The sequence below is a fragment of the Doryrhamphus excisus genome, chromosome 9 (assembly GCF_030265055.1).
Source record: "Doryrhamphus excisus isolate RoL2022-K1 chromosome 9, RoL_Dexc_1.0, whole genome shotgun sequence".
In the NCBI taxonomy this organism is placed as follows: domain Eukaryota; kingdom Metazoa; phylum Chordata; class Actinopteri; order Syngnathiformes; family Syngnathidae; genus Doryrhamphus; species Doryrhamphus excisus.
In genome coordinates, this window is record NC_080474.1 from 18,755,771 (window position 1) to 18,778,090 (window position 22,320).

Below are 22,320 nucleotides of genomic sequence, written 5' to 3' on the forward strand. Positions count from 1 at the left end.
GGAGCTATTTACTAAAGGGGAAGTGCTGTTTGCCTGCGTGACAGTTTGTGATTCCCGTGTGATCTTGACGCTCAGCTCCGTGGCAGGAATGCATTCAAGCCAATGGAGTACATTGTCGGGAAAAACACAGCATTTTTGCACCTGTTTTCCATGTCAGTCTTCTGTATGAATAGCGCCAACCAGTGGTGTCATTAGGCCTATTTTATTATTTATAATAAAATAAAAAATAAAAAATAAAAAATAAAAAATAAAAAATAAAAAATAAAAAATAAAAAATAAAAAATAAAAAATAAAAAATAAAAAATAAAAAATAAATAGTTCAACGAATGAATGTTCAGTGTGAATGGTTGTTTGTCTATATGTGCCCTGTGATTGGCTGGCCACCAGTCCAGGGTGTACCCCGCCTCTCGCCCAAAGACAGCTGGGATAGGCTCCAGCACCCCCCACGACCCTTGTGAGGATAAGCGGTAGAAATTTAAATGTGATGATTACTAAGAATGCTTGTCATAGACGTCACTATTCCGTGTGATCAAGTTAGCTGCTTTACTCGGGCGCCATCTTGTGGCAAAAAAAAATAAAAATATAACAGTTTTGGGGGTCATTTTTTTAAATCAAGTGAAATAAAACTTATCAAATGATTAAACGTATTAAAAAAGGTAGGGATATGCGCAACTGTTACCCAATACCCCCAATAGTATATTTTCAAATTACAGTATTATTTTTTTCATAAGCTGACAGGGTTCGTGATGACTTTAAACCTAACGGAGTTTAGGACCCGGAAGACGCTCACATAGTACGTCACATGATGGCGCCTGGTCCTACCCACTAACAACAAACCACTAGAACGTTCATACTTTTTTAAACTGCTTAGTCCTCTAAACACAAACAAAAATGTTTAGCTTCTTTTAGCTTCTTCAGTGAGGAAACAACAACGAAGGAAGCAGACATGTATCGCAGTGTGTTGCTGTTCATCTGCGTAGTGAGCTGTGTGTGGTTATCTTCTCATGCGGTAAGAATATAGACAATAATTACAAAAGAACCTGTCAAAGTTCATTAATACTACTACTTTATGAATAATTGGCTTTTCTTTAGTTTAAACTAACCAGATACAGTCCAGTCGTCTGCTCCACGGTGGATAATTACATACTTGAAAATTCAATAAAGTTTTTTTCAATGGAATTCACGTTCCAAAACTTTATTTGTACCATGGGGAAATTATTAAAGTATGTGAATAATTTCCCCAGTACCCGGAGTACACGGAGTCACATACTTAAATAATTTTCCCATGGTGCAAATACAATTTTGGAATTTGAATTCCAAAACTTTATTGAAGTTTCAAGTACGTAATTAACCACAGTTAAAAATTATTAAAGTATGTGACTTACACCCTCACAATCGATACAAGTGCTGTTTTGATTTTTTAAATTCCGCTCCCCCAAAAGGTAAAACTGCTGCCGTTTGATTGACACAGATGATGGATGGATGGATGTCACTAGAACTCTTACAACCAGTTTGTCTTCCAGGTGTCATCGGGGAGATCATTCACTATCGACTACAAAAACAACTGTTTCCTAAAAGACGGAAAGCCTTTTCAGTACATCTCTGGCAGTATCCATTACTCCAGAATTCCACGCTTCTACTGGAAGGATCGTCTGCTCAAGATGTACATGACTGGGCTCAATGCCATCCAAGTGTAAGGCTGACGAATCACAATATTCTATAATACTGTGTTTCTTTGTTATGTATGTTTTTGGTCTATTCATACATTGCAGGTATGTGCCTTGGAATTTCCATGAAACCGTAGAAGGGGTCCACGACTTCTCAGGGGACAGGGATTTGGAGCATTTCCTGGATCTGGCCAATCAGACAGGTCTTTTGGTTATCCTGCGCCCGGGCCCATACATCTGTGCCGAATGGGAGATGGTGAGAAATGACATCATTCATTCATTTTCTACCGCTTATCCTCACAAAGGTCGCTAGAGGGTGCTGGAGCCTATCCCAGCTGTCTTCGGGCGAGAGGCGGGGTACACCCTGGACTGGTGGCCAGCCAATCACAGGGCACATATAGACAAACAACCATTCACACTCACATACATACCTATGGACAATTTGGAGTCGCTAATTAACCTAGCATGTTTTTACCCGGAGAAAACCCACGCATGCACGGGGAGAACGTGCAAACTCCAGAGATGGCCGAGGGTGGAATTTAACTCTGGTCTCCTAGCTATGAGGCCTGTGTGCTAACCACTCGTCCAACGTGCAGCCAAATTACATCATTCATTCATTCATTCACTTCGCCAATTAACCTAGCATGTTTTTACACAGAGAAAACCCACGCATGCACGGGGAGAACGTGCAAACTCCAGAATTGAACTCCGGTCTCCTAGCTGTGAAGTCTGTGCGCCAACCACTCATCCGCCGTGCAGCCAAATGACATCATTAACTAACAACCTGAACCTTAGAGGTTCTATTGTACATGAATATGGAAGTTAATGATGTCATTTGGCTGCACGGTGGACGAGTGGTTGGCGCGCAGACTTCACAGCTAGGAGACCGGAGTTCAATTCTGGAGTTTGCACATTCTCCCCGTGCATGCGTGGGTTTTTCTCTGGGTAATGCTAGATTAATTGGCGACTACAAATTGTCCATAGGTATGAATGTGAGTGTGAATGGTTGTTTGTCTATATGTGCCCTGTGATTGGCTCGCCACCAGTCCAGGGTGTACCCCGCCTCTCGCCCAAAGACAGCTTGGATAGGCTCCAGCACCCCCGCGACCCTCGTGAGGAAAAACAGTAGAAAATGAATGAATGAATGAAATAATAATATTTATCATTGGTACCAACATCATCTCTTGCAGGGGGGGTTGCCGGCTTGGTTGCTTAAAAACCCAACCATTGTACTACGCTCCTCTGATACAGGTACAAAGTACAAATGTTAATTTATATACATTTGTTTTGGTCTCGCTTTAAATTTATCGTCTTCTTCTTCAGATTATTTACAGGCAGTCACTAATTGGTTCGCTGTTCTCCTCTCCAAACTGAAGCCTTGGCTGTATATTCATGGTGGAAACATCATCAGTGTCCAGGTAAAGAACCCAGCAAGTTTAACTGTAAATTTTCCGGTTTGTTGATATATTTCTTACACACAGCGACCAAACCCGTATGTAATTCGAGGACCACCCGTGTAAATCTTGTTGGGGGAAACGGTTTTGGTGATGGTTCCATCAGCCTCTTGTAATGCATCGTGTTCCATTTGATTTGATATTGTTAGCATTAAAAGTTATTTTTTCCAAAGTGCAGGTTGAGAACGAGTACGGAAGCTACTACGCTTGTGACTACAACTACATGCGTCACCTGCGGACTCTGCTGCGAGTGTTTCTGGGTGAAGACGTCATCCTTTTCACCACCGATGGAAACACGGACAAAGAGATGCGATGCGGGACCCTGCAGGGGTTATATGCCACTGTGGACTTTGGCACAGGTTGACTTATGCAGAGTGTCTTCTATTTATAGAATGCGCTTTATATCAAGTTACAACTTCTGTCCTTTTCACCAGGCGACAACATAACGGAAGCCTTCAGACGTCAAAGACAGTTTGAACCTCAAGGTCCATTGGTTAGTTACAATGTTGTGATCCAATTTATTTAAAATAAATAATAATAAGTGTTGCGTAATGATATGATAATACAAAATCACTGTCATTGCAGGTCAATTCAGAGTTTTACACTGGCTGGTTGGATCACTGGGGAGATCAGCATGCTATGGTTGATACTCAGAAGGTCAGCAGAGGGTTAGCGGAGATGCTAACCATGGGGGCAAATGTCAACATGTAGGTCCCCACTAACCCTTAATACAATTTATTTTTTCTACAGTTAACCACATCCAGCAAGTTCTCCTTTAGAAAGAAAGAATGATAAGAGAAATAATCAGTTCCAGAGTCAAACTATAAGAAGAGTAGACTAATGAAACATGTCTTGGCAGGTATATGTTTGAAGGCGGCACCAACTTTGGCTATTGGAATGGTAATGGTTACATTTGCTCTTTCTTCAATTGTCATGAGTTCATGAGTTCGATCTCCTCGGCCCAAAAGGTGCCGATCATGACACCAGATTCCGTCCTGTGGTGACGAGTTACGACTATGACGCCCCGCTTACTGAGGCAGGGGACCTCACAGAGAAGCTTTTGGCCATCCGAGACGTCATTAAACTGGTACATTAAAGTCATTTTAATGCCAGGTCCCTTCTACACATAGTGAATGCGGTTTTCTTGTTTTCTACAGTTTAAAGCCATTCCCCTTGGACCCATGCCGCCCGCGACCCCCAAGTTTGCCTACGGGTTTGTGACTCTGAAAAAGGTACGCGGGTATGACTTGTGGTTCTTCTTCTGAGGATGTTCCCATGAAATCTTGGCCAGCATGCATACATTGATTAGATCTCCAAAAACAGTGCTGACATATTAACATAAAAATATACTGCATATATTCTGTATATTATGAATTGCATCATGCACTGACGATGAGTAGCCATAGTATGAGGACAGAGAGTCGATGTACGTTCCATCACAGCAGGTTGGAAATGATTGGTTTAGATCAGTGATTCCCAAAGTGTGGGTTGCGGCCCCCTGGTGGGCCATGAGAGGTCATTAAAAATATGATTCATTTATTTCATTTTATACCACTTTACCTCACGAGTGAGCCAAAATGTTACCACTTCCACACTAAATAGGAGGAGAGCTCATTCATTCATTCATTCATTTTCTACCACTTATCCTCACGAGGGTCGCAGGGGTACTGGAGCCTATCCCAGCTGTCTTTTGGGCGAGAGGCGGGGTACACCCTGGACTGGTGGCCAGCCAATCACAGGGCACATATAGACAAACAACCATTCACACTCACATTCATACCTATGGACAATTTGGAGTCGCCAATTAACCCTAGCGACTCCACACAGAGGTGGCCGAGGGTGGAATTGAACCCTTGTCTGCTAGCTGCGAAGTCTGTGCGCTAACCACACGCCCACCGTGCGCCCAAAAATTATTTTTATTGCATGATTAAAAAATATATTTATAGGCCTAACTAATAACATATTGAGTGTTATTGACCTGTCACAATATTTTAGGAACCTTATACAGTCATATATCATATATCATATATTATGATTGGAACGTAGTAGCTCTCTGGTCAACATGCCCAGTCTTGAATGCAGTTATGAAAAGTATGAGAATTAATTCCGTCTTGTGTGTACACCACAGATTAAAAGTTTGGGCTTCCTTTATCCCCCTGCTTTCATTTCAATCCTGAATCTTTAATAATAATAATAATAATAATACAGTAAACCTTGGATATATCGGACTCGGATATATTGGAAATTCGCTCACAACGGACAGATAAAAAAGAACCAATTTTTCTGTAATGCATTTCCAATAAAAATTCATTGCATATATCGGATTTTTTATAACGGATTTCGCCTATTTCGGACAAAATCTCCAGTCCCGTTCCAATGCATTTCCATTAAATTTCCCTCGCATATATCGGATGGCCGCATCGTGGCGCTCCGATTCGCCGAATCGTGACAGGCTGCTATACGACGTCATTTGCAGCGTTGCCTGCGCGTCCAGGTACATTGGAAACATAGTCAAGGAAGTGCCTTTTTATAACGGATAAAATCCGATTTACGCATATACCGGATATAAATCCGATATATGCGTAAAACTGACATTTTCCGGTAACAGATTTCACTTATATCGGACAAAACCAGTGGGAACAATTTAATCCAATATATCCGAGGTTTACTGTAATAATAATAATAAGTTAAGTGCTCTGAGAACGCAGCATTTTGTCTATGTACTGTTTATAAGTGGGCCCTGAGTTGGTAAGGTTTGGGAACCCCTGGTTTAGATAATGTATCTTAGGATAGTAAGAGTGATATTTACATTCAAAACTGCAGTATCAGTGAAAATTACATTTTGTAATTTCAGGGGGTGGAGCTTTAAGTGCCTTTTATGCATAAAATACATTATATTACAGGTGGGCAACATCAGCGGCTTGTTGGACACCCTTTCCCCCACGAAGCCTGTACAGTCTCGGTACCCTTTGACCTTTGAGGATATCAAACAGGTAGTGTCGCTCTGACAAATTGCGAAAAATATATGTCTTGAAACACGGAGAAGTTCCCGGAACGCCTGTGTGTCTGAAAGCTAACGAGGCTGTTATGTTCAGTTCTATGGATACGTGCTTTATCAGACCGTGCTGCCTCGGGACCTCACTGAGCCCACGCCGCTCATCTCTCCGATGAATGGAGTTCATGACCGTGCGTATGTGTCTGTCAATGGGGTAAGCCCTCACAATGGACCTTTGTTGTATGCTTCATCGGGGGTGCGGGTCAGGTTAGGGGTGGCGGAGAGGTCAGTGCTTATTCTTCAGGTGTTTATTGTATCTAATAAGCGATTTTTTTTTTTTGTGAACAGGTCTTCCGGGGTCTCTTAGAGAGGGACACTGTACTGGTGATGAACGTGACTGGACGGCAGGGGGACCTTGTGGAGATCCTTGTGGAGAATATGGGCAGGGTTGACTTTGGCAGCCACATTAATGACTACAAGGTAAACAGATGCAATATAACATATTTTTTTTCTTCCATAATCCATAATATCATTCCAGGGGATCATCAGCAACCTGATCTTGGGTCAGGATGTACTAACTGACTGGAAGATGTACCCCTTGAACATCGATGGAGCCATTGCTGCTGGATGGCCTCACTCGCTTAACAAAGAGTCCCCTCCTGAACTTAAAGTCGGACCTTCTGTCGGGCCCACTTTCTACATGGGGACACTGCAGCCCAATGGCGTCACATGGGACACCTTTCTCAGGCTTACGGATTGGACAAAGGTAGGGTGACCCATTTAAAGGATTTGTACCCGTGTCATGATGGTTCTTTTTTTTTTTTTCCCCAGGGTCAGGTTTGGATTAATGGCGTGAATCTGGGGCGATACTGGCCAGTAAGGGGCCCGCAACAGACCCTGTATGTTCCCGGACCCTTGCTGAGCACCACCATTCCAAACAACATTACAGTGCTGGAGCTGGAGGGGGCGCCAGCACATTTAAGGGTCCTCTTCATGGACAGACCTCTGCTCAAAGTTGCAGCTGACAAGTCATGATGAGTTTGGAAGCGGACAGTAACATCCGACCCATGGTTTCCTGTTTTGTATATCAAAGACTTTGATTTAGGGCTGCACGGTGGACAAGTGGTTAGTATGCATGCCTCACAGCTAGGAGACCCGAGTTCAATTCCACTCTCGGCCATCTCTGTGTGGAGTTTGCATGTTCTCTCCGTGCATGCGTGGGTTTTTCTCCGGGTATAAAAACATGCTAGGTTAATTAGCGACTCCAAATTGTCCATAGGTATGAATGTGAGTGTGAATGGTTGTTTGTCTATATGTGCCCTGTGATTGGCTGGCCACCAGTCCAGGGTGTACCCGGCCTCTCGCCCGAAGACAACTCGGATAGGCTCCAGCAACCCCCGCGACCGTCGTGAGGAAAAACGGTAGAAAATGACTTAATGAATGAATGATTTACCATTAGGGCTGCACGGTAGTCGAGTGGTTAGTATGCATGCCTCACAGCTAGGAGACCCAAGTTCAATTCCACCCTCGGCCATCTCTGTATGGAGTTTGCATGTTCTCCCTGTGTGCATGCGTGGGTTTTTCTCCGGGTACTCCGGTTTCCTCCCACATTCCAAAAACATGCTAGGTTAATTGGCGACTCCAAATTGTCCATAGGTATGAATGTGAGTGTGAATGGTTGTTTGTCTATATGTGCCCTGTGATTGGCTGGCGACCAGTCCAGGGTGTACCCTGCCTCTCGCCCCAAGACAGCTGGGATAGGCTCCAGCACCCCCGCGACTGTCGTGAGGAAAAACGGTAGAAAATGAATGAATGATTTACTGTTAGGGCTGCACGGTGATCGAGTGGTTAGTATGCATGCCTCACAGCTAGGAGACCCAAGTTCAATTCCACCCTCGGCCATCTCTGTGTGGAGTTTGCATGTTCTCCCCGTGCATGCGTGGGTTTTCTCCGGGTACTCCGGTTTCCTCCCACATTCCAAAAACATGCTAGGTTAATTAGCGACTCCAAATTGTCCATAGGTATGAATGTGAGTGTGAATGGTTGTTTGTCTATATGTGCCCTGTGATTGGCTGGCCACCAGTCCAGGGTGTACCCCGCCTCTCTCCCCAAGACACCTGGGATAGGCTCAAGCACCCCCCGTGGTAGAAAATGAATGAATGAATGATTTAGCATTAACACTACTGTTGTTTAAAGGAGCATTATGGCCACCCGGGAAAAGAACCCAGACTATACACACCCTGAAATCACCTTTTTTCTCGGGTTTGAACGAAAATGCAATATTACACGATTCAAATTAGCAAATTTCTATAGACAATTTTGACATTTCACTTAAGGACATTACAACTCTATTCCTGTATTATGCATACCCCCATGAAATACCAGTATTTTTTCCCCCATTGTATTTCAGTTTTATTCTTTGGCTATCACAACTTTTTTTTTCTTATTTTTTCTTTTTTCTTATATGATTTTTTTTCAGTATGTAAAACGCAGCACCTTCAATTTAATTCACAATTGAACAGGAATGGTCTTCAATACCATTATGGACAATTCCGGGTGGTTACTTTTCATTTTGATCCGAAAAGATGAAACAACCAACTTCTCAGACATTTCCATAATTGATACATATTTCCATAACATTCTACGTTGTTATTTACTTTTTTTTTTTACTTTTTAAAAAAATAATTGCTTCTGAAAGATTTCCGTGGCCTGGTTCAGCAGCCGTTTGGGAAGCCCTGCTATAAAGGACACAGCCATAATAAAAGTCCAACTGGAGTACCTTCCTGTTAGCTCTTTCCTGCTGGAGTATTAGCTTTCCGATGTGCCTGCACACATCGAGGGGTGCAGAAGGAAAAATCGAGGTATTGGAATGGGATCTTTCCCTGCAGAGACTCTCCACACTGCCAGCACCTCCTGATTGAAAGGCACGTACCACAACACAAAGTGACAAATCAGACACAGAGCGGACATTTTCTGACATTGTGTGACTTACTTGATGTTCAACGGGTTCGCTCCTGCTGTAGCTGCTTGTTGTGCCAATCTCTTCTCGGCTGCCAATGCTCTCTGTCGTTAAAAGAGAAATATATTGTAGAAATTATGGCAATAAATGACAAACAAGGTGCGTGAACTCACCTTCTCCCGATCGGATAAAGCAGCAAACCTTTTCTTTTCCTCTTCTTCCAGCTCTTGTTTCCTCTTTTCATCCTTTTGTGTTTTTTCCCGCTGTTTTTTCAGCGCCCTTTGAGCCTTCTTCTTCTCCATCTTCATAGATTCGATCTCCGCTGTTAACGGCCCGGGTATCTACCGGGAGCATGCAGTCGTTGAGTCATACTTTTCGTATTTATCCGAGGTGAGCCACTTACCCGCGCCTTGTTGTAGTTATATTTGTCAGGATTGTCACCCATGTACTTCCGATATACGTTCCTCGTGTCCTTGTCAGGGCTGACATTATACGGCATCTGCCCTTTGTCGTCGCTAGTGGAGCACATCCGTGTGTAAGTCTGGATGACATCGATAAGACGTCGAGATTTTAAACACAACATTTCCAACCTGCGTGCCGGGTCTGCTCCAGCGTCCAACAGCAGCCTGATGATTGCCTTCTGAGAAGCTGCCGATGCAACGTGCAGCAGAGTGAACCCCGAAGAGTCGATGCGCTTATTAAGAAGACTTAAAGGATTGGCAGCGTCCATAGTGTCGCCCTCTGACTGCTCCGGAGTCTCTCCGGAAAGATGGAGTAGTGTGCACAAGGCATCCGCATCCCCGATTTTGCAGGCTGTGAAGAGGGCATCTCTCATGTCGTACTCCCATGAGTCATCTACTGCTTCTAGGGAGGGACAATGTTTAACAATGTTAATAATATTTAATAATTTAATACTAACGCTAACAATGAGCGGGCGGGTTCTCCCTCAGCCAACAAGGACTGCTGTGGCGCTATATTTAGCCGGCTATTCGGTTCCTAATATGCTTGTAAAGGCGCGTAAAAAACGCGGTGGAGCTGCACACGTCTTCAGCATGAGTATACAAATCAAATCAACTTTATTTGTAGAGCACTTTTCCTGCAGAGACATGCAACACAAAGTGCTTTACAGAATTAAAAACAATTACCGCAATTAAAAAGAAAAACAATTACAAAGAAAGCCCCTCCCTACCACCCTCCATACTAGACACACATCCACTGCCACCCACCCACACACACAGTAGGGAGACATGGCATGGCACTGAGTATCAAGGAAACGCCCCATTTGGGGCCGTCCACACTGGGAGGAGCCGCATGCCGTGCCATCGGGGGACCAGCACCCGGGCCCCCCGACTCCGACAGACGGGTCCCCTAGCCGGCCGGGTCGAAGGGACCCAAGGATGGCACCGCCTCATCAGACCCGACACAGCCCCCAGTGTGAAGGACCCCCCCCCCGAGGAAACACTGGAGTTAAAAGCTAAAGACTAAGAGCATAAAATAGGACTAAAAAGATAAACACATAAGAAAAGTTTAAAATATGACTTAAAGCCTTACAACACCCTCTACTGGCAGCAGTAGTAACTGCAATGACTACAGGGCACCATAAGAACTAGTGATGGTGAGATGAAGCCCCATGAAGCATTGATAAAAAAATAAAAAATGTTGTCAAATGTTCATCCATGCTCTCTAGTTGAACCGCTAACAACATTCCTAAAATGTTGATGGAATTGTACGACTTCCAACAGTATCTCATTTGTGTGTGTGACAATGTCTATGAGGTGCAAGCTCACCTTCGGCTTGTTTCTTCCGCCTACTCTTGTTCTTTGATTGTGTCGGCTGAGGAGCGTCTTCTTCCTCGTCTTTGTTGTCCAGCTCGGCGTTACTGAGCTTTGCTTCGTCTTAAAAAAAAAGAAGAATAATTTTAATTGCTTTTAATAAAATCCTTTTATAATTAATACATTTTATTTGTATAGCGCTTTTCAAAATACTCAGAGACTTTGCAGAAAAATTGAGTTGAATAAAAACAAGTAAACAGAGTAAAAGATACGTTAAAATACAACATTTTTTTCTGTGCTTTCAGCAATGACTACACTTAAGGCTCACCCTCTTCATTCTTTTCTCCCTCCTTCTTCTTTTGTTTCCTTCTCTTCCTCCTAGTCTGTCTGGAAGGTTGAACATCAAACTCTTTGAGGTCCTGGGTTCCGATCGTCAGCTCCATCATGACGAGCTGGATGTCACCGACTTGCTCCTCGTCTGAGCTGCTATGAGGAGCCTCTGCTGAGTTATAAATAAGAAAATTAGTACTATTAGCGCGCAGACCTCACAGCTAGGAGGACCAGGGTTCAATTCCACTGTCGGGCATCTCTGTGTGGAGTTTGCATGTTCTCCCCGGTTTTCTCCCACATTCCAAAAACATGCTAGGTTGATTGGCCACTCCAAATTGTCCATAGGTATGAATGTGAGTGTGAATGGTTGTTTGTCTATATGTGCCCTGTGATTGGCTGGCGACCGGTCCGGGGTGTACACCGCCTCTCGCCCAAAGACAGCTGGGATAGGCTCCAGCACCCCCCGCGTGGAAAAAGCAGTAGAAAATGAATGAATGATCATGAATTCCATGTCAACACTATTATAGGAATCCGGATGTTGTGATTCAAGTGGGATTTGACACATTATTTGATTCACCTGCACAATCTGCATAATACATTTGATTGATATAAGTTACAAGTGCTACATCCACTTTACATTGAAGTGAAATGTACCCAAAGCCCCTGGATTTTCCAATCCGGGTTCGATTCTGCAGACATACTTGGGTGTAGTATATACAGCTCATGAATTAAAACATGGAGGTTGCGTGTGTGTTAAATTTATGGGGGGATTGGCTTGCATGCATGTGAGCAGGAAGAAAGCGGACTATAGCATGACTGAATGCTTGCACCCCCCACCCCCCCATTGCCATACCAAACCATAACAGACAGCGACTCTAAAGGCAGAAGCTATTTCATTACTTTAGGCTTGGCAATACTATACTAAAATATACTTATAACTAACTATTTTGCAGTGAAACAACATGTATAATTCCAGTGTATTCCAGGGCGATACAATGATTCTCATTACATTTGCAGCAGTTTACAAATGCGCTCATCATACCTTCATCCTGCTTCATTTTTGGCGGTGATGCCGGCTGGCCAGTCTTCTTCCATGCTTTCTTTGATACGTTGCTGAAGGTTGACATGTCGGTGTCCTTCCCTGTGCCGACATTGTTACATTATAACCAATCACTGTGAGAATACAAGCATGTATGATGTATGATGCAGCAGTATCAGTACGTCATCCAGTACTTACCATGGACATGAACCGTGGAAAGCACATTGTGTACCCGCTGTACTTCCCGAAAGGTTGCCCGACGTGTGGCAAAGGGGATGCTACGGATCCTGGAGTCCTTTTTGTGTAGCGGACTCGTGTTGCTGCCAAAGAAGATAGCTTTATTGTAGCTCGGGGCTCGTACAAATACGGCAGATGCTTCCTTCAGGTGTTCAGCCCAGGTCACCACAAGATCCTGAATATCCTACAAAAATGGTAATGGTAATGGTTTTATTTCATTTGAACATGCATCAGATTACAATTGAATGCATCACATAATCAGTTCACAGTTCCACATGTCCAAAAGGAGCAGGAAGAAGCAAAGCTTATTAAATCCTACCCCTCCATCTGGTACTTTTACAATCAGTAACTGTTACATTTGTTCACTTCCTGCTTTCCTAATATAATTTTTTAATTTTTAAAAAAAATTTAATTCAATTATATTTTAAATTAAAATTAAAAATTAAAAAAAATAATTAAAAAAAATTAAAAATATTAAAATAATAAAAACAATTTTTTTTATTTTTGTCCCGTACTAAAGTACGAGGTGATATGAGCATCAACTGCTTGTATTGTTTCTTGAATTGGCTCATTGTTGTGCGTTGTTTGAGGGTCTTACTCAATCCATTCCATAGTTTGATTCCACATACTGAAATGCTATGGCTAGCATAACGTAGTCCTATCATAGAAGTGTTTCAAATGTACTTCTTCCCTGAGATCATATTTCTCCTCTCTTGTAGAGAAGTATTGGATGACATTTTTAGCTAATTGATTATTTTTAGCCTTATGCATTATTTTAGCAAAATGGATATCAAATTAAGGAAGTCAGAGGTTCCACTGCCGTGTGTTCTTGCCTTGACGAGCGCTGCTTCGTTGTAACGTCTCAGAGCGGCTCCAGCAGACTTTGGCGTGTGACTCCGGTTTTGAGAATCTCGGAGTCCTTGGGCAGTGCCCCGCTTTGCGCGAACGGTGTATCGGTGGAAGGTCTTGTGCTGAAGGACTTCTTTTCTGAGGGTAAAAAAATACATAATGTTGAGACGTTGTCTTTGTCCTATTGGGCTGGTCAGCCCCTAAAAAGGCGTAAACAAGCATACCCCTGGAACACAGCGCCAGCAAAATGGCCACCGCCTGTCATGAGGACGACCCACAGCGTCTTCGTGTTAATGGACTTTAAGGAGGATGCCAAGTCTTGCTCTTCATCTGACTGACCAGAATCAAATAATATTTAATACACTTTAATCACACATCAGTTGCTCGTGTTATGAGATTATTAATAAAAGCCTGACGTTCTGGCCAACAGGTCTGGTGCTTGTGGATCTGGCCAAACATTACTGGCACCTAGTGACCAATGTAGAATACTACATACAATGGCAGCATATTTGAATGTGTCATTAAAATGCCTTATATGCATATTTTTGACTATTTATAGGCCGTATTCAAACAATTATTCATATATATTTGAAAAACCATAATTGAGTGAAGCCACAAAAATCCAGAGCTGGCTAAATTCCGGCATCAAGACTAGATTTTGGGCAACATACATTGAATACACTACTGTGTGACATCTGATACTTTGTAAAATATGTATATAGTAGTATCATTTGGCCATTCAGAATTATATAAATAACATCTGATAATATTCTAAAAATAAACAATATGGCAGGACTTACTTTTCCCTGTAGGACACAGCGGTAGAAAGATAAGTACTGTCCTTCTGAGTTCTGGAACAACACTTTGCTAGAGAGCCGACCGGTCATTAAACTGGTATCATCCAGGTCGCCATTGTCCGCACCAGCGGCCTGACAGCTCGTTCCCCTTTGGTCCCCGTCTAATTCTTCTTCCTCGTCGTCCTCAGAGTCAGACTCTGAACCTGAGATACTTGACAAATCACCTGTAAAGTCATAAGCGAGTGATCAGTATTCAGGTGTGCAAAGCATTTTTTTTTCTCCCCCTTACCGTCTCCAGTTTTTCTCTCAAACTCCTCAGTGGTGACTGGAGGTAGTCCTGACATCTTTAGTCTCAAGTTGAATCGATGCCAGTCAAGCTTGTAGTGCTCCATCTGAAATTTGGACAGAAAAATATTTGACTTTTTTCCATAGCAACAACAGAACAGAATATAAAAATTGGGACTTGGAATCACCTGTTCCTCACGGTTAATAAAAGAACATCTACAGGCCAAGCACACCATCTTGTCGGAGACCTCTCTGACATTCCGCTCGCTGGCAACCCCTGATTCTTTATCCCCCAACTCTGAAAAAGCCATTAAATTCATCCATGACTAACTTTAACATGAACACTGCTTTGTCAAATGCAACACGCATACTTTCACTGGTTGGCTCGTCGTTAGCATTCTGTTTTACCAAGGATTTCACTTCTCTGACTCCTGTTAAGGCTTCATTTTGGGAGCACAGGTCAAATAAGGAGTAGTGCTCCGGACAAGCTGTCGTTAGTGCTGCTGGCTTCATGTAAACACCTGAAAAAAAAACATTGGAAGCACAGGTGTTGTGTTCAAGGGTAACACATAACACTACAGTCCGTTGGTATTAGCATATTAGCAACAAGCCTTACACATACATAAATATACTATTTACAGTCATTACAGGGTGACGGAAATTGAACAAAATGAATCACTTTCGACACGCGAGAGACAAAAGTCAGACATAAAACAGCAACAATTATTAAACATGTACATATCGAGTATAAATCACGGTGTGTACGTTATTTTAAACAACCTACTGACCATATATCGCCCGGAAGTACTGAAGAACACGACGTTGGTTGTCGTTGCAACAGCTTGTCTCTTCTTCGTTTGGATTTACTGGGAAACACAGCATAACATTGCAACAGCGCCACTCATCGGCAGAGTATGTGAAGTGAAATGCTTTTTGCAGTCCATTAGCCTGTTTTTTTGTGTTTTACTGTAAATTATCACCTTGTAGCTTCATTAAATCTGTCTTAAATACGTGTGTGTGTGTATAAATATATTTATATTTAAATCTTAGGGTACTAAAACATGCACATTATTTGTATTGTAGTCCAATTGTGTTATTATTACTAAAATATTTTATATATATAAATACATATAAAAATATGTATGTTTTTGGTTTTTTTAAAAAACAAATTTTCTTATAGCTTTCATTGTGTTGGATAAAAATGTGCCCATTTCTACATGTTCTTCTAGAATACATCTTTCAGAAATATATAATTGTTTGACACACAATTTGTTTTTGGCACAGACCCATTTTACAATAAAAGAAAATATCAATCTTAAATTTAGATGATTCTCATATTTGTTGAAATACTGAAATCTGCAATCTGCCAATACTGTATACATGAAACTGCATCTGACTAGGATGAATATATTCATTTAAAATACATCTTTATTAGAAAACAAAACAAATCAAAAACACTCAAAACAACAAGCAGCAAAGCTACTTGGGTATTCTTTGTTTTTTCTTCAATCGGGTGGTTGGACAATCGTTCGAATTTTGTGCTGTTGGGTGAGAAAAAAACATATTTCACTATTTGACATAACTTTAAATACAAATTTTCAAGCTATCCTTACATGCCGCTTGGTGAATTGTAGTCTTTTGCAGACGCTGTTCCAACTCAAATTTCTCATTTGAGAGGCTTTGAATCTTAATTTGGGCATGCTCTATTCTTTCCCGTAACTCCCTCTGTTGTTTTCTGGAAGATGATGCACATACAGCAAATGTTTATCTCAGCTATGCATCATTTCCATCTGTACAATGATAAAACACAATTTTACCCCTGCGCTGCAGCCTCGTCATTCAGTCGTTTAGTAAGGTCTCTTTCCTCTTGCAGAAGAACACCAAATTGCTGTAGCATATCTATAACTTCCTTCCTCTCAATCAGCAACAATTCCCTCTCCTGTAGTTCCACCTTCCTGCAAGAAGCATTGTTATTCATTTAACAATTGCATTCATCAGTATTGTTAATTCAAGACCTAAGTATACTATCGAATTTGGAAACACTTATTCCATAAAATGAAGGTAATTTATTCACTTGTGAGTACTGTTCAAATATTTTACCTTCATTTTGAAGGTAGAATATCAATGGCGGAAATTAAGGTAGGAAGTGAGCTGTCAAATGTTTCGTTCATTAAGCAACATAAGTAAGTACATCATATAAGTTGTGACAAAATGTGAATTTAACTAGAACATACAATCGGCGTGTTTCCTCCTCAACTTGGAGTCTTTTCTGTCGTGTCTCATTCCGTTTTAGAATAATTTCCTCGATGTCTTCCTGCCGCCATTCGACGATTTCCTGCAATGCACGAGACACAACGACACACATAAAGCTCAAACCCCAATTTAAATGTCACCCCATCAAATAATAAAATATTATAATGCGAATTAATTTGTCTTACTCTTTGAGATAACATCCACCTCATCATCAGCAACAAATGGGCAAATACTTGCACTGTCCTTGTCGTTTAGTGTGATGAACAAAATTGTACAATCGTCACGCGACTGAGGCGTCGCATCAATTATACGTCACAGGTGTGTTACCTGTTACAACATACCTTCAACAAAACTCTCCAAAATCCGTAGTAATTTCACGATATGTTCACGATATATCAGTGTTTCTGACTACAGCTTCAAAACACACTTTTTGTATAATTTGTATGCAAATCATTCGTCCGTCTAAGTTACTTTGCCAAGGCTTACAAGATAATGCTAGCCAGGTGTCCGTGTCGTGAATGGAGCTATTAATGGTAATCATTATATATAAGTATATTAATTAACGACACGTTGTTGTCGTAATATCAAGTGTTAATAATAAATAAGTGGTTGATTACAATGTTCTTTAAATTAGTTCTAAACTTCGATTGCAATTGAAAAGTGATGTGTGGTGTCAGTCCCTTCAAGGATGACTGCTCTACCTTAAACGTGCCACCAGATGTCGTTGTCAATGCAAGGAATGACGCTGCAAAGCGTTTGTTGACACGAACACAGAAAACGTCCGTAAAGTTCACTGTATAATGACCATTGACTGTGATGCTATAACTAGAGTATTAGAATACATAGTAATCAAAATTGTTAAATTATTAGTTTTAGTTTATAAGAATATGTACCTGGGATTCAATCAGAGCCCGGATAGCTCAGTCGGTAGAGCATCAGACTTTTAATCTGAGGGTCCAGGGTTCAAGTCCCTGTTCGGGCGATACTTTTTCTTTTGAAGTACTGAGATTGATCTGAAAGGAGACAAACCCCATTGGGCCAACCGTTCGTTCTGCAGTGCGGTAAAATTGGAATACGACAGACAAGCTATTTATTACAAGAGCCAACAAGTTGCTGCTAAACTGCTGTCGATAACACTTCATTCTTATTATGTTGCAGCGTCCAGTTATCTGAATACTGACGGTAAAAACAGCTACAATTTTGGAGTGTCGGCATGATCCGTCATGATCCATCGAGTCAACATCAGTAAGACAACTCAAAAAGACAACAAAACAGACAAAATACTTTATTAATGTGCTAATCAAATGTTTCACAGTGTTGACTTTATGCAGGTGTTCCATTCATACCTCCATTTATTTTCTTATACCTATATGTCTTCATGGAACCTATGTCGGAGGCAGGATACGCCCTGAATCTTACCACCAGTCAATCACATGACATGACACAGAGATGCTCCGGTGGCGCTTGACTATATAAGATTCAGATGTACTGTCAACTGGGGTAGGCCCCAGCTGCCTGCACAGTTGTATACGTCGGATGCTAAATAAAAGCCGCAACTTACGGAAACACAAACACAAGATAAACAACCTGAACAGCCTATATGATTACACTGTCATGCACTAAGGTGAGCAGCCTGGTTGGGTTATAAAATCATATTTTTGCATATGGATGTGACTATACCATGTTACCATATATGTTACTGAAACAGTGGAGCAAGCTTTAAATGATGGCATTAGGGTGTAATGAGTACATAGATTCAGTTTGATTGCGTGAATGAATAGCAAACAACTCAACAATTCATTTGCTCACATGCTCCTCTCGCCCTCAGCTGCTGCTTGCATGTTTGATTTCTTTAAAGTTAAGTGCAGTAAATAAACATGCCACATGCCGTACAATGTTTTCTTTTATGTGCGAATCATATTAATAATCCCCATGTGACATCTGCGTAGACTTACTGACTGTACAGATTACAAATATGTGATTGTGTACACAACTACTGGACTCCATTGTCCATTATGTATGTTTTAGTGATGGGTCGTTCATGAACGATATGGTTCATCGAGCTGGCTCATTGAAGTGACTGAGTCGTTGTTTTTTTTTTGTTTTTTTTGTCTGCGTTTCTATTAAAGCAGCTGAGGCACTTGTGTTTTTGAATACCAGTCTGGTGAAAACTTACTAAGATGCTGCTTTGTCTTAATTTGTGAACGTTTTATTTGGTATGTTAATGTATAATGTTTTGTTGATGTGTGTTATTTCCTTGTGAATAGTTGGACATTTACCAATAAAACACAAAATAAGATTGGACCCTTTTGTCCAGTTGAGACGGATCTTGTTTTTTAATTTTTTTGTAGAACCAGCTCCTGAGAAGGTACGAAATGTCCATCACTAGTACATTTCACAGTAAACGTCAGTTAGGACTTAATGGAGTAATTAAATACAATAACTGTTCTGTCCAAGGAACTGTGTCCAAAGGAAGACACCATTAAACATTAATTCCCCCATTCATGCATTTTTGGCCTGGTGTCACGGCAAATGAGTGGGTGCTTTCGTACTGCACTTACAGTGTTTTTTTTTTGTTGCCTTGTTCCCAAGCAGTAATCAATAAAGCACGATTGAAAAAACGTGACGTCATCGCCTTTACACACGCGCTGTAGCTGCGCGGCTAGAGCTGGTTGGCACACAACTTCTATAAAAGTAAATATACCATAATTTAAGGTGGACTACGTCTTCTTCGACAAGTCGGTATGAATGTTATTTGCTATGTTTAATGTCTTAAGCGACTCGCTCGCATGGAAAAAGAATGATATTGTTTGATACTTGTTTATTCAGCCAATGCTACCTAGCTTGCTAGCCAAACTTTTTAACACGTTGAAGTGTCAATTGCATTTACTTAATTTCCGTGAAACATCTTCTGCTGTTAGCCATTTGATTAGTATTAAAGCTGTGCCACGCGTGTATCTTTCTATAGTAGCAAAGATAGCATTTTATAGCATATAGCATTTCAACTTTGGTCACAACTGGAAGTGCCGGTGAATTTCAACGCTACCTTAGAAACTAGTAACCGGAAGTGCTGGTTAATGCTAATGCTATATTGTAAAACAAAACATTTTCCTGACAATCGGCTTTACTTCAGAAATCTGCAAGTATATATACCTTGTCTCGCCAAGTGTGTGTACTTTTTTCTTTTTGGAGCTTATTAAATGGAGATGCATGTGTCTACTTTGCCTAATTGTTATTATTTCTGAGCACATATTTGTCTCTAGGTATTTGTTATAAGTATTCTGCTACGTCTCCAAACATTACCAATGAAAGTATTTATTGTGATATTTAAACTTTACTTGAGAACATAATAATTGACTTGTTCATACGTGGTTGATAAGACATTCAGAAGTTAGTACAATGCCTGTCTCTTGATGTCAACTAAAATCATCCAGCAATTCTTTTTTATTCCTCTTATCCTCATTAAGGTCGCGGAGTATGTAGGAACCTATCCCAGCTGCGTTCGGGTAAGAGGCAGGGTACACCCTGGACTGTTCGACAGCCAATCGCAGGGCACATATAGACAAACAACCATTCACGCTCACATTCATACCTATGGACAATTTGGAGTCGCTAATTAACCTAGCATGTTTTTTGGAATGTGGGAGGAAACCGGAGTACCCGGAGAAAACTCATGCACGAACAGGGAGAACATTCACACTCCACACAGAGATGCCCAAGCACAGATTGGAACCCAGCTCTTCCTGATCTCCTGACTGCGTGGCCTACATGCTAACCACTCGTCCACGGTGCAGCTCTCACCTAAAATTAAATAATTATAATAAAACATGTCGTACAGACAAACTGTTAAAACCTTCACGTCTTAAGTATTTGGAGTATGAGGACGTTGATAGCAAATGAGTACATGCTTTAGCACATCTCAATTTTAGATAGTATAATCACCTAGGTAAATTATGTATAAAATGCGCCTAAAGCAATTAAAAAAAAATTGAGAATACAATAAATCAAAAGTTAAATGTAAGACATCATCAATCATTTAAACTAATTATATTCTTATATTGTTTTACAGACAGAAAACATTAATCTTTTTATAAATGACCTGAAATGATCTGTTCCAGTGTCAAACTGTCACCATCCTCGCAGCTTTATGACTTTTGTGCAATATTTTTGCAGAAAGTTTCATTCCTCTGAACATAAATTAATTGCAATTACCGTCACAGTTAGAAGTAGGAGTAATTGATATTTGTGGCCGCCTATTTAGAAGTGTGTATCTTTTTACACAAAAACTGAAATGGCTGAACAGGGCTAGCAGTGAGCTAGCATGCTGCTTTGCCTAATTTTGGTCAACTTAAGTGTACCATAAAATACAAATTTAAAAAATACCCTTGTTCTTGTTCTGGATAAATATCATACAAGTCTTTTTCTGAATGTAGGGCCCACTGCTCATTGCTGCCAATTACATTATTATCCATTTTGCTATCATAATGTAGCGGACTGTAGGCTCCAGCATATCCCAGCGACCCTAATGAGGATAAGCGGTATAGAAAATGGATGGATGGATGTAGCTGACTGCAATATAAAATTGATTCACATAATTATTCAACAGTAAAAAGTGTTTTTTTTTCATGACCATGCTTTAGTTGTTATTGTAATTTGTATGGCCCTACTACAATGAACAATTAAAAAGGTTTGATGAAATGCGCAATTTGGCAAACTCTTGTAGTTGTACACATTGTGATGATAGAAAATACTGTAACTTTTGCCCAGACATTGAGAGAATGACAAAGGGGTGGTCCATCGGAAATGACTTTATTGAAATGAACAACCAGTTCAGGCTCACAAACCCCCCCTGTGAGATTGAGTTTCACACCCCTATGTAGAGGGTCTGAATGTGCCTGTGTGGTCTATAAGACTGCTCAGTATCCAGAATGTTTTAGTACACTCATGTTTCGTGAAATAAAACTTTAATTTCACGAAACAATGCAATCAAAAATGTTATATAAAGTGAATTGTGTGTGTTGTGAAAATCTTTTTTTTTTTTTTTGCAAAAATATTTTTCTTCATTGGAATGTACCATACTGTATATGCTTTTCATTGAAGGGCAATAAATTAGAAAATAAGGTGAACATGCATTAAAAAATACAAATCTTTACATTTCCCTTATGGAGGCAATACCAGAAAAATGTGTAGAACATAACAAAGATAATTTTTATTTTTTTTTTTACCTTTTAAATGTATTATTTCACTATAAACCACCCATCAAATCGTACTATATAGAATAGAATGATTGTTTTGATTGTGTATCTCCAGGCCTTATCTGTCTGTGTCTATATGTGTGTGTGTGTGTCGGTATGCTATTTTTTTCCACTTCAGTCAACAATGGATAGTTCCACGGGGGGGAGAAGATGAGCAACGTCACACCAAGTGGGTGCCCCCCCTTCCCCTTAATGTCGTGATGACTCCACCCACTCCACCCACCCTCCTTGCGTCAGCATATAAGGTACAGGAAGTGCTCAAGTACATTCATGCATGCATCAAGAAGAGTCACGTTATTTTGCATGACTAGAATACCGGAAATAGTATTTATTCTGTAAAAAAATAAAAGTCACAAAAATTAATTAACTTTTTTTTTTGCAGGTGTGCATAAATCAAATAATAATATGGCTTCACTTATTTAATAAAA

The 22,320-nt window shown here is 40.8% G+C and overlaps 4 protein-coding genes and 1 non-coding gene across 8 annotated transcripts in view; 3 read left to right on the top strand and 2 right to left on the bottom strand.

Annotated features, from left to right (window-relative positions):
• Positions 1-670: 670 nt before the first annotated feature.
• ankzf1 (ankyrin repeat and zinc finger peptidyl tRNA hydrolase 1) lies at positions 671-15,253 on the bottom strand. 4 transcript variants are annotated; one of them, XM_058081736.1, is made up of 17 exons: positions 15,007-15,156; positions 14,756-14,905; positions 14,573-14,682; positions 14,389-14,491; positions 14,103-14,323; positions 13,527-13,636; positions 13,287-13,440; positions 12,415-12,637; positions 12,220-12,318; positions 11,176-11,349; positions 10,863-10,970; positions 9,666-9,939; positions 9,479-9,590; positions 9,249-9,416; positions 9,109-9,179; positions 8,896-9,029; positions 671-1,904 (listed from the first exon to the last, which is right to left on the bottom strand). In XM_058081736.1, exons 2-16 carry the CDS (start codon positions 14,895-14,897, stop codon positions 8,903-8,905), a joined length of 2,196 nt encoding a protein of 731 aa, XP_057937719.1. In that variant the 5' UTR covers positions 14,898-14,905; positions 15,007-15,156; the 3' UTR covers positions 671-1,904; positions 8,896-8,902. The 4 variants fall into 4 exon arrangements, with proteins under 4 accessions (XP_057937719.1, XP_057937718.1, XP_057937720.1 ...); XM_058081735.1 differs by lacking the exons at positions 671-1,904; positions 15,007-15,156 and adding an exon at positions 15,173-15,253 and having other exon boundaries at positions 4,956-9,029; XM_058081737.1 differs by lacking the exon at positions 671-1,904 and having other exon boundaries at positions 4,956-9,029; positions 11,176-11,346.
• Positions 792-9,416, top strand: glb1l (galactosidase, beta 1-like). The gene is made up of 16 exons (XM_058081738.1): positions 792-1,009; positions 1,524-1,693; positions 1,773-1,923; positions 2,858-2,918; positions 2,991-3,085; positions 3,300-3,480; positions 3,556-3,614; positions 3,707-3,828; positions 3,981-4,021; positions 4,090-4,208; positions 4,279-4,353; positions 6,025-6,114; positions 6,217-6,330; positions 6,465-6,596; positions 6,655-6,882; positions 6,948-9,416. The coding sequence occupies exons 1-16, from the start codon at positions 947-949 to the stop codon at positions 7,149-7,151; spliced, it is 1,905 nt and encodes a 634-aa protein (XP_057937721.1). The 5' UTR covers positions 792-946; the 3' UTR covers positions 7,152-9,416.
• Positions 15,254-15,794: 541 nt separating the features above from the next.
• LOC131135623 (A-kinase anchor protein 17A-like) lies at positions 15,795-17,097 on the bottom strand. Its single transcript, XM_058081746.1, has 5 exons — positions 16,823-17,097; positions 16,619-16,719; positions 16,202-16,339; positions 15,998-16,119; positions 15,795-15,925 (listed from the first exon to the last, which is right to left on the bottom strand). Exons 1-5 carry the CDS (start codon positions 16,847-16,849, stop codon positions 15,864-15,866), a joined length of 450 nt encoding a protein of 149 aa, XP_057937729.1. The 5' UTR covers positions 16,850-17,097; the 3' UTR covers positions 15,795-15,863.
• Positions 17,098-17,546: 449 nt separating this feature from the next.
• Positions 17,547-17,619, top strand: trnak-uuu (transfer RNA lysine (anticodon UUU)). The gene has a single exon. It is a non-coding gene; the product is annotated as a tRNA-Lys (tRNA).
• Positions 17,620-19,362: 1,743 nt separating this feature from the next.
• Positions 19,363-22,320, top strand: part of igf2bp2a (insulin-like growth factor 2 mRNA binding protein 2a) — a 62,363-nt gene continuing 59,405 nt past the window's right edge. The window contains exon 1 of the mRNA XM_058081740.1: positions 19,363-19,379. The gene's annotated coding sequence lies outside the window, so the exon portion shown is untranslated. The remainder of the gene's footprint in view (positions 19,380-22,320) is intronic.